Below are 16,043 nucleotides of genomic sequence, written 5' to 3'. Positions count from 1 at the left end.
ACAATCGTCAAGTATTCAAAATGACAGGTTTGATAAATTCTTAGCATGCAATGGTTCAATACATAAAGGTGGATTCAAGTTACACAATGGCCTTGACTCCCAAAAATTGAGAAAATTGCTAAACCACCTTTTTCAATTTGTAATATTATAAATTAATATAATGAAAAATTCACATTTTAACCAGCAAAGGCCCCTCCCCCATGAAAATTTCATGGCTTCATCCCCTTGGTGTATTCAAGAGATTTACTTTGATGATGATGATGGCATCTTATAATCAGCAACAATGAAACCATCCAAATAAAATGCAAAATCTTGCATTTAAAAACCAATCAGTCCCAAAATTATTCAAAGTTGAATATTGTTCCAACAGCAACCATTAATTAAGCAAGTAACAAGGTTTTCTTTGTAGTTAATAACATATCAAAGATTTGATGATGATGATGATGATGGCACCACATAATCAACAACTATGACACCATCCAAATAATCCCTAACCTTCTGTTTCTGTAGGTTCACATATTCTTCGTTTCCCTCAATCTCTTCCATTTCATTGACTCCATTAAAAACCGCAACCGAGGCAATCGAAAAGCCCTTAGCTCTTGCGGGTGAGAAATTCTCCCCACAAGTGATCTGTTGAATACCGGAGACACCGTCCTTAATCCCTTTAATTACCCCTAATATCTCACCTTGCACTTCATCATTAACGTTCTCTTTAAGTTTCAAGAAGGTCACTTTGATGGCAGAGTTACAGGGTAAGGACAACGGCAAAGGATCGTTATCGGCAACCCAATCAACGGCCATGATATCATCACAAATGGGGAGGACATTTTCCTTGACGACACGAAGGTGATCGGGGTGTGCGGAATATGAGTTCAAATCCTCTTTGGACTTGTACCGGCTATGGAGCATGTGCGTGAAATTGGAGATTGGAGACCTCGTGCGAAAGACGGGACCTGCAGTAAGGTGGACAACAGGGTCGAGAGACACCAAGCCATTGAGGCCATTGAGCATCATATTGACCTTTGCCTGGTCAGTGTCATCTTTGACCTTGAAAAGTACAACATGCTCAACAATGGACATGGTGATCGAGGTTTTCGAGGATTTGGTGGATAAAGTGAAGGGTCTTTTGGGGTGTTTGGGAGATGAGAAAGTGACAGAAAATGGCGGGGAAAAGAGAGGGCGAGGTTTTACACACAGCATCAAAATAAACTACAAGTAGCCTAATAATTGGAATAAAATTAACAAAACTTCAACACTACCTGCAAAATTTGAGATCAAATAGAGATGAATTTCCTTATAAATGTAGCTCAGAACTTGCAATCAACCAAAACTTCAACAACTACAAAATCGAAAACCCTTCAAAATTAACATTACTCTAGCCATTAAAATGTCACAATGTAAGTACCCATAGAGACTCTTATACTAGGAGTCGGGTTGCATTTTGCCCCTTCTATTAAAAAATAAGCAAATTAGTTCCTGTATGTTAGATCAAAGGACAAACTAGTCCTTTTACCAAAAATTCCATCCATTTTTACCCTTAAAAATGGGTCATTGTATATCAACATAATCAACATAAGGTACATGTCACACGTTGCATGTAACTATCTGTTTATTTATTTTTTTTGTCAACCAAGCCGACTTTTTACAGAAGAAATGGATGAAATTTGCTCTATGATCTATTAATTTGCCGCTTTTTTTTTAGTAAGGGGGCAAAATGCAATATGATTTGTTACTTTTACCACACCGATCAAGAACTACCAATACCATAGCATAATCTCTAAAAACAAACATAAAAATCAATAAAAAAAATCCCAAACCCATTTTTTGGAAATGAGAATCTGAGATTAATAGCCAAGTCCCGAAACATTCAACCAAACGAATCATTATAATAAGTACCTTTTTTACATTAATGCAAAGAGAACAACTGAATAAAGAACAAAAAGAAATATGAAGCATAAATCAAGTAGAAACAATAAGAAAGAAGAAATGCACTAGTAGATAAAGTGAAGGGTCTTTTAAGGTGCTTGGGAGACGAGAAAGTGGGCGAAATGGAGAGAAAAAAAGAGAGGGCGAGATTTCATACAGCATCAAAATAAACAAGAAGTAGACTAATAGTTGGAGCAAAAGTAACAAAACTTCAACACTGCCTACAAAATTATAAGAATTTAGAATCAACCAAAAACTTCAAAAACCCCAAAACCAAAACCATTTTAAAATTATAAGAATCTAAAAGCAACATTAACTACAGACTAGCAATTCAAATGTTACAACGATTAAGTACCACCCCATAGCATAATCTCTAAAAAGAACACAAACCCAAATTGGGAAATGAGATTCTAAGACTAAAAATCAAAATCCCAAACAATGCAACCAAATGAATCGTTATAATTAAGTGCCCCTTTTCTTCCCTCCATTCAAAGAGAGAAAAAAAAAACCAAAGTGCTAAAAAGAAATATATGAGATTAGCTGAAGGCAAAAATCAACTAAAGATTATATAAATAGATTACAAAGAGAAGTAAATGAGCTGAGCGAGTGGACTGACACTAACCTTGGAGAAATTGCGGCGTCTTTTTGCCTATTTTTGTGGTTGAATTGTAAGAAATGCGGATTTGGTTTTATGGGGTCTTGGTTTTGTTGACTAAAGAAGGTCAAGAGCATGTGCGTGGTTGGATATATGTCATGTGAAAAAAAAAATGTTATTTCGGCCGGCCCAAATCACATTGGCCTAAGTAACATTTGGTTGGGCCTTATAATTATATATATTTTAAATGGGATTATATAATTTTTGGCTCCTGAACTTGATAACTAAGTCCACTTTGATGCCTATACTTTTTCTGATCCACTTGGTACATGAACTTGGCAACTAGATTTATTTTGTTTCTTAAACTTGAAAAATATAAAGGTTTGATGACATGGCATTCAAAGATTGTGTCACATAAATCGAATCGAATCGAAAAAAATTTAAGTTAGTCAAGTTGACAAGTCCTATTTTATCATCCTAACTCAATTTTAAATTTTTTAGAATCGACTCGAGTTGAATTTAGTGAATTTTTTCGAGTTAAATTTTTAAAAAAATAAACATGTGAAATTAAAATCTTGTTACAATATAACTAATTCCATATTAGAGCACATAAATCTCAAAACTCTTCCAAAATAAAATAAGAGGAAAAAAAAAAGATATTTTAGTATGATAAACTTGAATTGATGATTTACTTATTTAGGTCCTCAGAATTATTATTTTGGAAAATTTTAAAATATTTTCTGAAATATTGGAAAATTTTTATAAATATTTTTTTTATAATTTTTGTTAAAAGAGTTCAATTTGTTTATTTTCAAAATTGACAGAGACTAAAAATGTATTTACATTAATATGTTGTTTGAATTATTTGAGTTATTCAAATTGTAAAATTCAACTCAACTCGAACTTGAAAACCAAATTACTTACTCAAGTTAACTCGAAAATTTTGAATAATTTGAATAACTTAATTCGAAATAAAAAAATGACTTTTTGAGTCGAATCAAGTTTTGCTTACCTCTAATGAGGTGGTTCAATTTTAAAGTGTCACATACAGTGTTCTAATAATCGAACTTGTGGTTAAACCGACTAGAGCACTGATTCCCAATTCAACCGGTTTGATTAATTCAACTACTGGACCAACAATAATTGAAAATTCATAAAAATTCAAAAAATAATTTTTTTATTAAATTGGTTCAACCTGTTCAATTACTGGTTTTTGTTCCAATTTTCGATTTTTACCGATTTCGTGCAATTTCAAATTCAATTGATTCAACCTTTTTGTTTGAACCAGTATACCGGCTAGTTCTTAGTCTTATCGGTCCAATCAACTAATCCAGTCATGTTTCAAGAACACTAGTCATATCATCAAATATTGACGGAATCCAAGTTTAGGGATAAAATGGATCTAATTATAAAGTTTAAGTACAAAAGTAAATAAAATAAATATAAGTACCAAAATGGACCTAATTGTCAAATTCAGAAACTAAAATTTATATTATATATTCCTATTAAATTTATACTAAAGTAAAATTTTGTTGATATAAGGTTTGAGTTTTGTTTACACCGTAAAAAGTCGTTTAGAAAGATTTAGGGTAAAAAAAATAGTATAAAATGTTGTTGATATAAGATTTGAGTTTGATAATTTAGTTTCGTTTACACCGTAATACCGAGAGTCGCTTGGAAGGACCTACCACGTAGTAGTTGAAGTGGGAAAGAGAGTTGCCTTCTGGTGATGAGCAGGGTCTTACACAGGCCATGGGCTTAGTGATGAGTTGTTTGTGGGTGTTAGCGGATAGTTGCCTTATTATGAAGTGCTAATGGAGGAGTTATGTGGCGCCTTGCTAGGACGTAACTACACTTTCCTAGCGATGGGATTGATTATGTCGTAAGTAGCCGATGGCAAGGTTTCTGCGATGCCTACCAAGATGGTGTGAATTGCATCTAACACTAACACAGCATCAATTAAGTCTTCTTGTTAATTTTATCGTGTATCGTCTAAATTTAGAATTAATCAGTACACTTTTAACATTTTTAAATGAATTCTTAAAGTATTAATATATTGCATCAATTTATGTATCAAATATAAGTTTATATCTAATATCAATTATATTTAAAATATTGAATCAAATTATAAATATATGCGTATTTACCACATAAACAATTTGAAACTGTTGTATTTATAAAAAACCGTATGAAACATGAACCAAAAGTAATAGTAAATATAAAGCTTTTAAAATCAAATTATATTTTTAAATCGAGATTTTATATTTAACTTTCATAAATGTGCTTTTGGCTGAAACTATTCTTTAACCTCATTAGAGTATATATAGCCTTATTTCAAATATATAGCATAATATATTTTAATTTGTAATATATATTGTTGTTTGCTGATTTTTTATATGCAAAATTGGCAGCGGGCTAGTTGTAAATTCGAAGTTGTGCAATCCGTGACGGTGCCATCTCCTGTGGATAGTACTGTTGATTCACTTGTTAATGAGCATGGTTTAAACAATTCTCAAATTGTGAAACGTTTAATTCTTTAAATGAATTGACACAATCATTTGATTATTTTGTTAATGATGTCAATTAAAAATCAATTTTGGGGCTTGTCAATAATTTGTATTGCTGCTGTTTTAAGGGATTCTAATGGTATGGTTGTATGATGTCAATTAAAATTCAATTTTGGGGCTTGTCAATAATTTGTATTGCTGCTGTTTTAAGGGATTCTAATGGTATGGTTGTGAAGTGTTTTACTGGTTTTGTTCATTCCTTAATGGATCCTTGCATAGCTGAAGCATTCGCAATTCGTGAGGCTCTTTCTTGGTTGTGTTTGCATGTCGACCAGGTTTTGTTGGAGTCGGATTCTCTAGTAACCATTTCTGCTTTAAATCACCCAAGGGTTGATGTGTCAAACTTCGGTTTGTTGATTTGCAGTTTCAACAGTAGTCTTTTTTTATTTACTCGTCGAGGAGTAAATAAAGTACCTCATTCTTTAGCAATGATAGTCTTATTACATGATAATCACACTTTCCTGGTAATATTAAATGCTGAGATGTCTATTGTGGTCAATGAAGGGTGTCATTAGGACCGAGTGCATGGGACAAGTCTATTGCTTTGAGTTTAATGTGTCCCCTTCTCGACATATTTTATCTTTATCCGCTTTGAGTATTTATAAAATCTTTTTTTTTTCTTCAAAAGATTATATTATTGACAAATTGAATATAATTTTTTCACATGTTTCAAAAACAATTTTTAACTTCAATAGTAAACTAAGCTTGGTACTTAAGCTAATTGCTCAAGTTATAAAAAAATGTTCTATCTAAATATTTTACACTCTTTTCTTATTAGTATAGGATTATTAACCTTACAAATCATTGATTTTTTTTTTATCATTCGAGTAAAATTCACATATCCATACGCTCACACAATTCTGACTAGATTCGTGTTTTAGGGATGAGTGAACACCCTTAATTTATATTTTTTTATAATATTTATGTTTTGTATCATGATGAGAATGAAACTTCCAATTTGTATCCATATATAATAATTTATATCTGCCAATTGAGTTTTATTTCAATTGACATGCGTATTGTTGTCAATGTATGAGGACGTGGGTTCGAGTGCACTGAAGCACATTATCCTCATATTTATGGGTTGAGGAATGACTATAGATACGTAGTTCTAAGCATTATGTCACCTAAATATAGATATGATCAAAACCTATAATGAAATTGTTCAAAAAAATAATTTATATCCGTATAACCGTTACATAAAATGACTCATTGCTCTAGTTAAATGAATGTATTCATTTTTAACCTTGTTTTGATGTTACAAATCACACAACCCCAAATTTGGTAATCTACTTATTTGCGATTAAATAATTTTACAACTATAATACTCAATTTAGAATTAAACATTTATTATACACCTCATGAGAGTTTTTTCTTAATTAATCTATTCTTTTTAAGAGAGAGGTAGAAAGGAAAGTTTTTAATCGTTATTATTGTATTAATCTATCTTTCTGTCACTTTAGCTGGGAATATTTAAGTGTTAAATGTAAATTTGAATATGATGAATTTATATTTAAAACATGTGAATTAAATTATAAATATATATGTATCTATCGTATAAATAATTTGAATCTAATTTGGATTTAACATGTTAAAAAGGAAAGATAGTCATCAAAATTTTTTAAAATATATATATTTTCTTTTTTTTCTTTAAACACATCAGGTTCAGATTACCTATACAATAATTACACACGTATACAATTTGATTTGTGCTGGATTTAAATTATTTCGTTATCGCGTAATATTTAAGCTACTAACCAAACTCTACAAATGATATGATTGAAATCATAATGATATTTTAAAGAGTTTAATCAACAAGTAATTGGGTGTAATGAAAAGACATATTATACTTAAAAAAAACATATATTCTAACTTTAAAAATAATATTATTAAAAGAAATAACTACAAATCCTAAATATAAACTATAAATCTGATAAGAAAAATATAGAAAAAAAAAAGTCTTAGGTGACTCATAAAAGAACAAAGATGGTACAAACACCTATTAAAGAAAACAAGTCACGGCGGCGTTTCTAAGTTCTTCAGCTAACTTACAGATATTAGAAAGTAACTGATGTTGTTGGGTTCAGTGCCTTTCCTGTCCCTTCTTAGCTTAAAACGTCACTGCCTTCAAAGATTTTCAAAACCCTTTTTTCAGTGTTCAAAAAGGCCATTGCACTTTGCCCCCACTATCCCATTTTTTGCCTTGGTGAAATGAAAGCCTACATTTAGTTCAACAGATACTGTTCTTCATGCTCTGCAAGGAAGTGGTAAATGTCTTTTTGTTGAATCTCTTTTGCTTTATTTTTTACTTTGAAAACTTGGGTTTTGTTTTTTTTTTTTTGGGGGGGGGGGGTTGAAATGAATGATTTTGCAATGTTAAACATTGTTAATCAAGTAATGGGTTTATTGCTTTTTAGTTCATTTTAATCAGTCACCCCTTTTTACATGCATTGCATGTTAAAACATTGTTAATCAAGCAATAGGAGTTTACATGCATGTATGTTTGAAATTCATGGTTTATCTTTAGAACCACCAATGGACTTCCTATCTCAAATCATGATGTTTAGGGCCTTTATTGTATTCAATTTTTGAGTTAGGTCAATTCGAGTTTTAAAATTTTTGAATTATATTTATATTAAAGTTATTTTAGGTTTTTTCAATTTGTGATTAAAATTTTTAGGATTAAGTTATTTTAAGTTCAGACTTCGATTTTTTATGTTTAAAATTAATTAAGTCAAATTCAGATTTGAATTAATTAACTGCGTTTTCAAGTTTAAATTGAAATTCACTCGTTTATTCAGTTGTGATACTTTAAACAAAAAATCAAGGGAGTTTTGTGCAAAATTTCAGATTTTTACTTTTTGATTGAAATTAAGGCATTTTGCAATGTTTTGTTGCATGTTAAACATTGTTAATCAAGGAATTGGTTTATTGAATTTTAGTTTATCATGTTAAAACAAATGTTAATCAAGCAATAGGCTTATACATGTGTATGTTTGAACTTCATTGTTTATCTTTGTACTATGGATTCGTATTTGCTATCCAAATTAACCAAATCTTTATCTTTAGCACCATGATCAATGTTCTTTATTGTCTTCTGTTGCAATTGTTGAATTCGAGTTTTAAAATCTTCACCTTATTTTATATTCAAGTTGTTTTGGATTTGGGTTGGTCAAGTTTTAAGGCTTAAGTTTTGAGTGGGTCGGATCTTTTTTTTAAACAATTTTATTATAAGTTCTGATCATATTTGCTCTTTTTGACAGATTAGGTCTTTTTTTTATATATTTTTTTTGTTGATTTTTTTTTGCTTTATTATTATTATTTGTTCAAATATTTGTTTTATTTTTTTACTTTGAAAACTTGGCTTGTGCATCATGTTGTGTCTTCTTTTTTTTAATTAAAATGAAGGCATTTTGCAAGGTTTTGTTGCAGAGCATTTTTTCTTGGCTGAAATTGTTGTAGAGATACATCACCATCATGTTAAGCATTGTTAATCAAGAAATGGGTTTACTGATTTCCAGATAATTTTGTCTCTTAAATTTTTTAGATTTTAAAATTTAGGTCCAATTGTTAATAACTTGAAATTTTTTATATTAAATTTAGGTCTATTATAATGTCAATTTTTGTATTACATGTTTAATAGAAGAATTTTAACAATGTTTCACAACTAGACTTGTATGATTAAATCTGAAAAATAAATGAACTAAATTCCATAAAATAAAAGTAGAAGGACCAAATCACAAGTGTACAAAGAGTACAAAGACTTGAAGCATATTTTAACCGGTCAACTTTTTTCATGCATTTCAATTTTTCTATGTTAATACATTGCATGTTAAACATCGTGCAATGGGCGCATACATATGTATGCTTCAACTTCATATGGTTTATCTTTGTACTATGAATCCATATTTTTGCTATCCAAATTAGCCAATTGTTTACCTTTAGCACAACCAATGGACTTCCAATTTCAAATCATGATGTTTAGGGTTTCTTTATTCGCTTTAGTTGCAATTTGATAGTTCAAGTTGATTTTGGGTCAGGTCAATTTGAGTTTAAAAATTTATGAGTTCTATTTTATTTAAGTTGCTTTGAATTTAGGTTGCTCGAGTTTTAGATTTAGATTTTTGGGGTCAAATTATTTCAAGTACAAGTTGTTAACTTTTTATGTTCAAAACTAATTAGGTTGTCAATTATGTTTTCAAGTTCAAATAAAAAATTCCCTGTCTATTTAGTTGCGATCCTTTAAATAATATAACATCACTAGTCACATCGGTTTTAATGCTTGTTTTATATTACTTTCAATGCAGGAGGCTACGGATACTTTTGATGAATTAAAAGTATCAAGGAGACAAAAATTTAGCAAATATTACAAGTGAGACATTATTCTATAACGACATACTATCATGTCGAATGATTACATAAATGTTCAAAGGAGGCCACTTATGGAGTTCTTAACATGTCCCCTTTGTTCAAACATTTATAGGGAAGCAACTACCATATGTGTTTGCCTTCATACATGTAAGTATTTTTCACCAAAAATTTGCTTCCCTTAATAGGCTTTTCATTGCATGCTCTGACTATTTCGGTTCAACAATTAGAAATTTGTCGAGTTATAAGTAAAGTCTCGGGTCCCAATATTTTTTTTGCAATATTGTTAATAGTAAATAGGGGCAAAGCCAACATTTTTTTAATGGAGATCGAGATTAAGTTATATATTTTTATAAGAGTTAAAATACATTTTTATCATTGTATTGGTTTATATCTTTATGGTTTTCAAAAGGATTAAAGCAGCAATTTTCATTTTGTACCAAAACTCCTGCCAACCCTCCCCTTCGCCCTTGGTAGAGAATACAACCTTAGAAAGCTTTGCATTCTATTTAAGGGTCTGAACTGGTTCAATTTTGAATTTAGTTACTATTGTATAGAAAAGACATTTTTAGAGTTACCTAATGCTAAACATTCTCTTACTGTCCAAAAACAAGAAGAAAAAATTGCTGGTATATGTTTCTAAATTGCTTGACGTTGAAATTACATTGTGTGTGCGTCCTACAGTTTGCAGACAATGCATCTATGAGAAAGTAGAGAAGGAAAAAACACATTACTGTCCAACGTGCGATGCCTATCTGGGTTCCATTCCTCAACACATGCTAAGGTAAAATTGGATCTTTTTGTTTTATTTCCTCGTAGTTAGACGTATAAATTCTGAATTCGAATAAAATATCAAATTTTAAATTTGAACCAATTTGATTTTATTATAAAAGGTGAATTATATGAATTTGTTTAATCTAAACTGGAATTGATATGAATTTGAAACAATTTGAACCTTAAATAATCCAAACCCAAAATAATATGAACCTGAAATTATTCGAACTCATAATGACCCGACTCGAAAAATTTGAACCTTAAACCTAAATAATCTGAACCCAAAACAAACTAAAGTTGAAATGGCTTCAATCCAAATTGATTTGAACCTGAAATGATTTCAACTTAAAATAACCCAAATCCAAAACAATCTGAATCTAAAATGACTTGAACAATTAACTAAAAATGACCCAACCTGAAAAAACATAATCCCATAACAACTTGAATTTGAAACAGTTTAAATCCAAAATTTACGCAAACATGAAATTGATCCAAATTAGAGTTGTTTATGAATCAGCTTAAAATACAAAAAATTTTGTCCAAGCCCAACTCAAATTAAACCGGAAAAAACAGACTACCTAACCTTTGGATAAGTCTAACTAAAAGTTTAGATACTTAAAATTTGAAACTAACCCAAATTAAAATGACCAAAAAAAATTACAACCCCAATATACCCGATCCAGTCCCACCTAAAATCCATGGGCATCACATTTACAGATTTTACACCAGTTATTTATGTACCCAATTGCAATTCCATATTATCATTTTATAATCTCCATTTATGTACTTTTCTTTTACAGAAATGACCATAAATTGGAGAAACTTGTAATGCAAATTTTTCCCCTGGAAAAACCAAATGAAGACAACACAGAAAATAGATTCTCAAATCATTCCATGAATCCTATCATGAAACAGGTATCATTTTTCACTAACACATTGTCTCTTGATGCTAAAATAGCTTTTATGCATCTCATAGTACCTTGCATTACATCCCCCCCCCCCTTTTTTATGTATTAGAATGAATTAGACAATTCCGAACCTACCGGGCGCGAGTTTTCTCTTGAAAGAGCAAGGAAAGGACTGTGCTGGGAACATCTAGGAGGTCATAAAGATGGCGAAACTTTTGGAACTGAAGTGCAAGTGAAGAGGAGGAGGAGGACGCAGAGGAAGCCATATTGCAAGTTTCTGATCGGCCAAAGAGAGGAGGGTTTGAAGATAGGGACCGCAAACGAGATGTCGAAAACCGATACGAGTGGTCTTGAGAAGTCGACTGATTCATTGAACCGATGCGGAGAAATTGTGTATCTAAACCAAGATAGCAGTTGTTCCCCACGCCCTGTGTGGTTTTGCTTGCTTGCAAGTCAAGAAACGTAAGAAACGTTAATTATTAAAAAAAATTATCCTAAATCCTGAATCCTAAATTTTTTTTATTGGTTTTGTTGTTTCAGGAACGACATGGCATTGCCTCAAATACCAAAACCTTTTATTAGTACCAAGTAGGTTAAACCCTTTATTAATTAGTTATATTTTACATCTGATGTCAATGGGTAGCGTGGGATTCGAATTAATTTGTGGATCCATTGTAGATTTACGTTTAATGTATTTGTGCAATTGATTCAGGAATGGAGATTTAGCCATATCCATTGTGAACAAGTATCTTGCAATGAAGCTAAACCTCAAACATGAATCTGAGGTAATGCTGTTTATGCTTCCATACGTGTCCAAAGTACCATGGAAGAAGTTGTATTAAACCTCAAATTGCAATTGCTTTTTTGTTTAAAAATAAATAAATTAGTCCTTGTATGTTAGATTTAAAAGCAAACTGGTCATTCTGTTAAAAATTTCATCCATTTCTATTGTTAAAAACCGATCCTTGTACGTCAGAATGAGGTACATGTGGCACACCACGTGTAACTATCTGGTTATTTTGCCAACCATGACAATTTTTTATAGTAAAAATGAATGAAACTTTTAACAGAAAAGACTATTTATTCTTTGATCTAACACACAAGAACCAATGTACCTATTTTTTAAGTAAAAGGGATAAAATGCAATTTGACTCCTAACATAGAGGACTCCATGATATTTTCATAGCATATGCTCCCACTTGCTTATTCATATTAATGATACATTCATAGCCTATAAGTAGTAGAGTTGTTTGGTCGTGTCAGATTCGGGTTGAATCCATGAATGGCATTGACAACTAGTATAGTTTTTCAAGCTCAACTCAACTAAACTCTAAATCTTTTTAGATTTTTGGGTTCCAGACTTTGAAAGATATGATTTATGAAACATGCTTTGAATGCAGGTTGAAGTCATGTGTTTGTGTCATCCATTGATGCCAACCTTAACCCTAAACAACCTGATAGACACATGGCTAGAGGCCGTATCAGATATCGAACCGGTGCCAGCCGAGGAAGGCGACGGCAGGAACTTTTTGATGGAATTAACGTATAGAAGGTCCATGAAGCAGTGCGCTTTGCAGTAAAATTCAAATGGGATGGAGCCTATGATATCCTCCCAATTGATAAACTCTCCTGGTATACCAATGAACTTTCCAAATTAACATAGCCCGGTCATTTTATATGTTTCCTAATACACAATAGTTTCAATTAATTATACATTTCTTATTTTTCTTCTGTTGTTTTTGGTTCATAAATTGGTGTTGATTCCATTAGTTTCAGTCCCTAGTAATTAATTTTGATCGAATCAATCTTAAAACCCAAATTAAATAATATTCATTCGACTATATTTGATAAATTAAATAAATTCATAATTTTAACACTAAATTTATTCTATTAACAAAGTCATAAAAAATTCAAACTTAATAATATCAGTTATTAATTTTCATCAAATCAACCTTAAAATCCAAATTAAACATTAAAAAGTTAACGTTTATTATCACTGGGTACCAAAATATATAAATTTTGTCAAATACAAGTACTAAATTATACTCAAAAATAATACAAAGTACCACGTTAAAAAAAAAAAAGGTGTGGTGGCACATTCAATAATTTAGTAAACACCCATTTATGAACATAAAGCATGCAATCTAGAAGAAAATGAAAAAGTTTAAAAAAAATTGCTTAAGTTATTGTTACTATTTTGGTTATTTTTAGTTTATTTGTTTTTTGAATTTGAATTAAAATTTTAAAATTCGAAAAATATAAAGACTTAAACATAATTAAATTAGAGAGTTAACGACTAAATCCACAGCTTAATTGAATCCGCAACTCACGCAAAATACAAAAATTAAAAAATAAAATTCAACCAAAAATCAATTAAAATACACGCTACACGAACATCAAAAGTAGGGGGGGAAAACGAATTTTTCAGCATTATTGATTAATATTTATGATAAAGCAATAGGAAAAATTGAACCTAATCTAACATCAAATGCATGAAGAGAACTCACTCATTTAGCAGATTGTCCCAGTAATTCCTTTACTTTTGCAATATATTCAGTCATTGCTTGTTCTTTGGTCTTCCCTATATATATACAAACATTCAACATTTTTTAAGTTAAGAAACAAAGCACATCATTTTTTTCGGGTTAATTCCATAAGACACACTTAAACTAAAGTATTATACCAATTAGATCTTTAGTAGATAACATTGATTTTAATTGTCAATTTGGATTTGACATATTTAAAAATGCTTATTAAATCCATATGTATTAAAAAAGTAATCATGTTAAATCCGGGAATGCATTTAACAAAAAATCAGGAGCGGAGGCAGGAAAGTCTTTATATAATCCCTTTTTAACTTTAAAGAAATCATAAGATAGTATAATGATAAAATTATATTTTGACCCTCCAAAACTTTTCATTCATTTATGGCTTCTCAAAACAATTTTTTGGTTTTGCACTTGACTAAAACTTATGACTAGATTGATAGGAAAAAAAACCCTTGATTGGAACAATACGTTAGTTTAAGGATCCAATGTTTTGAAGTATATTACTAATTTAAAATTTATTTCATAATTCGAGATGTCTGGTGCAATTAATCCTCTAATTATTTTTTTTTCATTTTTATACCTTCAACATCTTTCCAAGCATCCCATTTAGCTCTGTCTGTGGGGCTTAATATTCCAGGACGATCTGCAAGATTTATAATCATATATTATCTATTAAATATAACTATTACGTTAAATTATTAAACTCAATTAAAAATGATTTATATTTGAATATATATAATATATTCCACTAAAAAACTAGAAACTAGATTAAAAACATATAAAAAAAATTAAGTTACCTGAAATGGTACAATAAAATACGACAAAGCTAGTAAAAAATTAAGATTGTATCAAAAGACAAACAAAAACGATAATCAAATTATACTTTAACCCTTTAAAAATTTATAATTCAATTTTTACTCTCATGAAAAAGAATACGTTCCCCTACCATTAGAAGTATCAATACCAAAACAAAAAATTGATAAACTTATCGATATTGCACCAATAAGAAAATTATTTGGTCCACTCCTGTGGAGCTTAAGTAAAATAAAACACCACCATATGCTCTGGTCTATATCATTTATTTAACCCTACTTATGGAAAACGGAATGATCGATAACTGTGACTTGCGTACCCGTATTAACATTTCCAACCATTGCTTGTTTATATAAGCCGTATAAAATCAGCTTATCTGCATCTTTTGTTGATGGAGGCAAGGTTTTGGCCTTGTTAGCATATTCTTGGAAATCCTCCTATACACACAACATAAACGTTTACAAAAAGAAGAAAATAAATTTGAATTTTTAAAATGATATTATTAAAACTAGAAATTACGGATTCTAAAAACATAAAAACATACCAATAAACTCATGTTTTGTTTTTTGAGTTTTGTATGTAACGATAGTTGATTGTTGTGAATCAAACATGAAAGCTTAGCTGATATAAATGGCGAAAATAATTTTTGTAGAAATGTTCGTATGACAGATTGGTCATTAGTGTTTCTATGTAGATGAACATGAATTTTAAAAACAATTTTTTTTAAAAAAAAGTGGTCCTACCATTCAGATTTTGCCACGTGGAACCCAAATTCATGGACCATTTGTGGATGTGACTGAGTCTTGTTTGAATTGTTAGTAGAAAGTAGTTACTGTTATTGTGAACAATAAATTGTCGTGGTCCTAAACAAAGGGACTCCTATCTTAATTCTTGTCTACTAATTTATCAACCTACCTTAATTATTAGGGTTAAAAAAACAATTTCTCATATGGGTTAACTTTTAAATTGATTCTTCTAAATGTTATAATTAAAATACGAGATTAAAATATCATTCCAACCAAGTTTTTTCATTAGTGTATTGTTAACTTCGCGCGGTATTAAATCTCTTTGGATCTGATATAAGTTCTTTTTAAACTCTGTTATAACCATATTTTGTGAATCCACCTCACGAGCCCATGCATCGTGAGTCAACATTTGTTACCAATAAGGACCACCTTGCAAGCTGGGACACCTACAAGTCCAAGACTTCGCGAGCCCAGATCATCGAGATCACTTGCTTGATATGGATGAGACATTTGTCACTTATATGTCACATATATTCATTTTCTCGGATATGGCAGCCCATACCAAAGACATGCCTCAGACAACCTAGAATGACAAGACACCAATAAACCAGCTAATTTTTATAGAGTCCGAGACCAATATGTGGGTGACACGTTACTCCTTAAGAATTACCAGATAGAACTCAATTAATAACTTAAAGGCACTTCGAAAAGAGGAAGAGCACCTTCTAGATTCTAAACTCTCTCCTACTCTCGTCTCCTCTCAAATTCTCTCTCGAATAACCATGCTCCAACCATGA

The 16,043-nt window shown here is 30.7% G+C and overlaps 3 protein-coding genes across 6 annotated transcripts; 1 reads left to right on the top strand and 2 right to left on the bottom strand.

Annotated features, from left to right (window-relative positions):
- Positions 1 to 317: 317 nt before the first annotated feature.
- Positions 318 to 2,656, bottom strand: LOC107929977 (stress-response A/B barrel domain-containing protein UP3). Of its 2 annotated transcripts, none has more exons than XM_016861536.2 (2): positions 2,549 to 2,656; positions 318 to 1,259 (listed from the first exon to the last, which is right to left on the bottom strand). In XM_016861536.2, the coding sequence occupies exon 2, from the start codon at positions 1,198 to 1,200 to the stop codon at positions 421 to 423; it is 780 nt and encodes a 259-aa protein (XP_016717025.2). In that variant the 5' UTR covers positions 1,201 to 1,259; positions 2,549 to 2,656; the 3' UTR covers positions 318 to 420. The 2 variants fall into 2 exon arrangements, with proteins under 2 accessions (XP_016717025.2, XP_016717026.2); XM_016861537.2 differs by having other exon boundaries at positions 318 to 1,339; positions 2,549 to 2,643.
- A 4,588-nt stretch (positions 2,657 to 7,244) lies between these two features.
- On the top strand, positions 7,245 to 12,718 carry LOC107929908 (E3 ubiquitin protein ligase DRIP1). Its single transcript, XM_016861439.2, has 8 exons — positions 7,245 to 7,355; positions 9,396 to 9,606; positions 10,141 to 10,240; positions 11,031 to 11,145; positions 11,248 to 11,600; positions 11,679 to 11,726; positions 11,851 to 11,923; positions 12,539 to 12,718. Exons 2-8 carry the CDS (start codon positions 9,492 to 9,494, stop codon positions 12,716 to 12,718), a joined length of 984 nt encoding a protein of 327 aa, XP_016716928.1. The 5' UTR covers positions 7,245 to 7,355; positions 9,396 to 9,491.
- Positions 11,565 to 15,175, bottom strand: LOC107929911 (acyl-CoA-binding domain-containing protein 1). 3 transcript variants are annotated; one of them, XM_041117118.1, is made up of 5 exons: positions 15,045 to 15,175; positions 14,820 to 14,937; positions 14,268 to 14,330; positions 13,646 to 13,719; positions 11,565 to 11,583 (listed from the first exon to the last, which is right to left on the bottom strand). In XM_041117118.1, the coding sequence occupies exons 1-4, from the start codon at positions 15,054 to 15,056 to the stop codon at positions 13,646 to 13,648; spliced, it is 267 nt and encodes an 88-aa protein (XP_040973052.1). In that variant the 5' UTR covers positions 15,057 to 15,175; the 3' UTR covers positions 11,565 to 11,583. The 3 variants fall into 3 exon arrangements, with proteins under 3 accessions (XP_040973052.1, XP_040973051.1, XP_016716930.1); XM_041117117.1 differs by lacking the exon at positions 11,565 to 11,583 and adding an exon at positions 12,490 to 12,767; XM_016861441.2 differs by lacking the exon at positions 11,565 to 11,583 and having other exon boundaries at positions 13,475 to 13,719.
- Between the last annotated feature and the right edge of the window lie 868 nt (positions 15,176 to 16,043).

This window comes from Gossypium hirsutum, chromosome A07 (genome assembly GCF_007990345.1).
Source record: "Gossypium hirsutum isolate 1008001.06 chromosome A07, Gossypium_hirsutum_v2.1, whole genome shotgun sequence".
Lineage (NCBI taxonomy): Eukaryota > Viridiplantae > Streptophyta > Magnoliopsida > Malvales > Malvaceae > Gossypium > Gossypium hirsutum.
The sequence above is the reverse complement of the archived record's forward strand: the minus strand, read 5'-3'. Positions and strand labels throughout refer to the sequence as shown.

What these genes read in the sequence shown, in the direction of transcription:
- LOC107929977 (XM_016861536.2), bottom strand. Translation starts at nt 1,200, where the DNA reads ATGCTGTGTGTAAAACCTCGCCCTCTCTTTTCCCCGCCATTTTCTGTC.
- LOC107929908 (XM_016861439.2), top strand. Translation starts at nt 9,492, where the DNA reads ATGTCGAATGATTACATAAATGTTCAAAGGAGGCCACTTATGGAGTTC. An exon ending in TGAATCCTATCATGAAACAG is followed by an intron (nt 11,146 to 11,247) that starts GTATCATTTTTC and finishes TTTATGTATTAG; the next exon opens with AATGAATTAGACAATTCCGA. An exon ending in TTGCTTGCAAGTCAAGAAAC is followed by an intron (nt 11,601 to 11,678) that starts GTAAGAAACGTT and finishes TTGTTGTTTCAG; the next exon opens with GAACGACATGGCATTGCCTC.
- LOC107929911 (XM_041117118.1), bottom strand. An exon ending in GGTTGGAAATGTTAATACGG is followed by an intron (nt 14,331 to 14,819) that starts GTACGCAAGTCA and finishes TAAATCTTGCAG; the next exon opens with ATCGTCCTGGAATATTAAGC. An exon ending in TGCTTGGAAAGATGTTGAAG is followed by an intron (nt 13,720 to 14,267) that starts GTATAAAAATGA and finishes GTATATATATAG; the next exon opens with GGAAGACCAAAGAACAAGCA.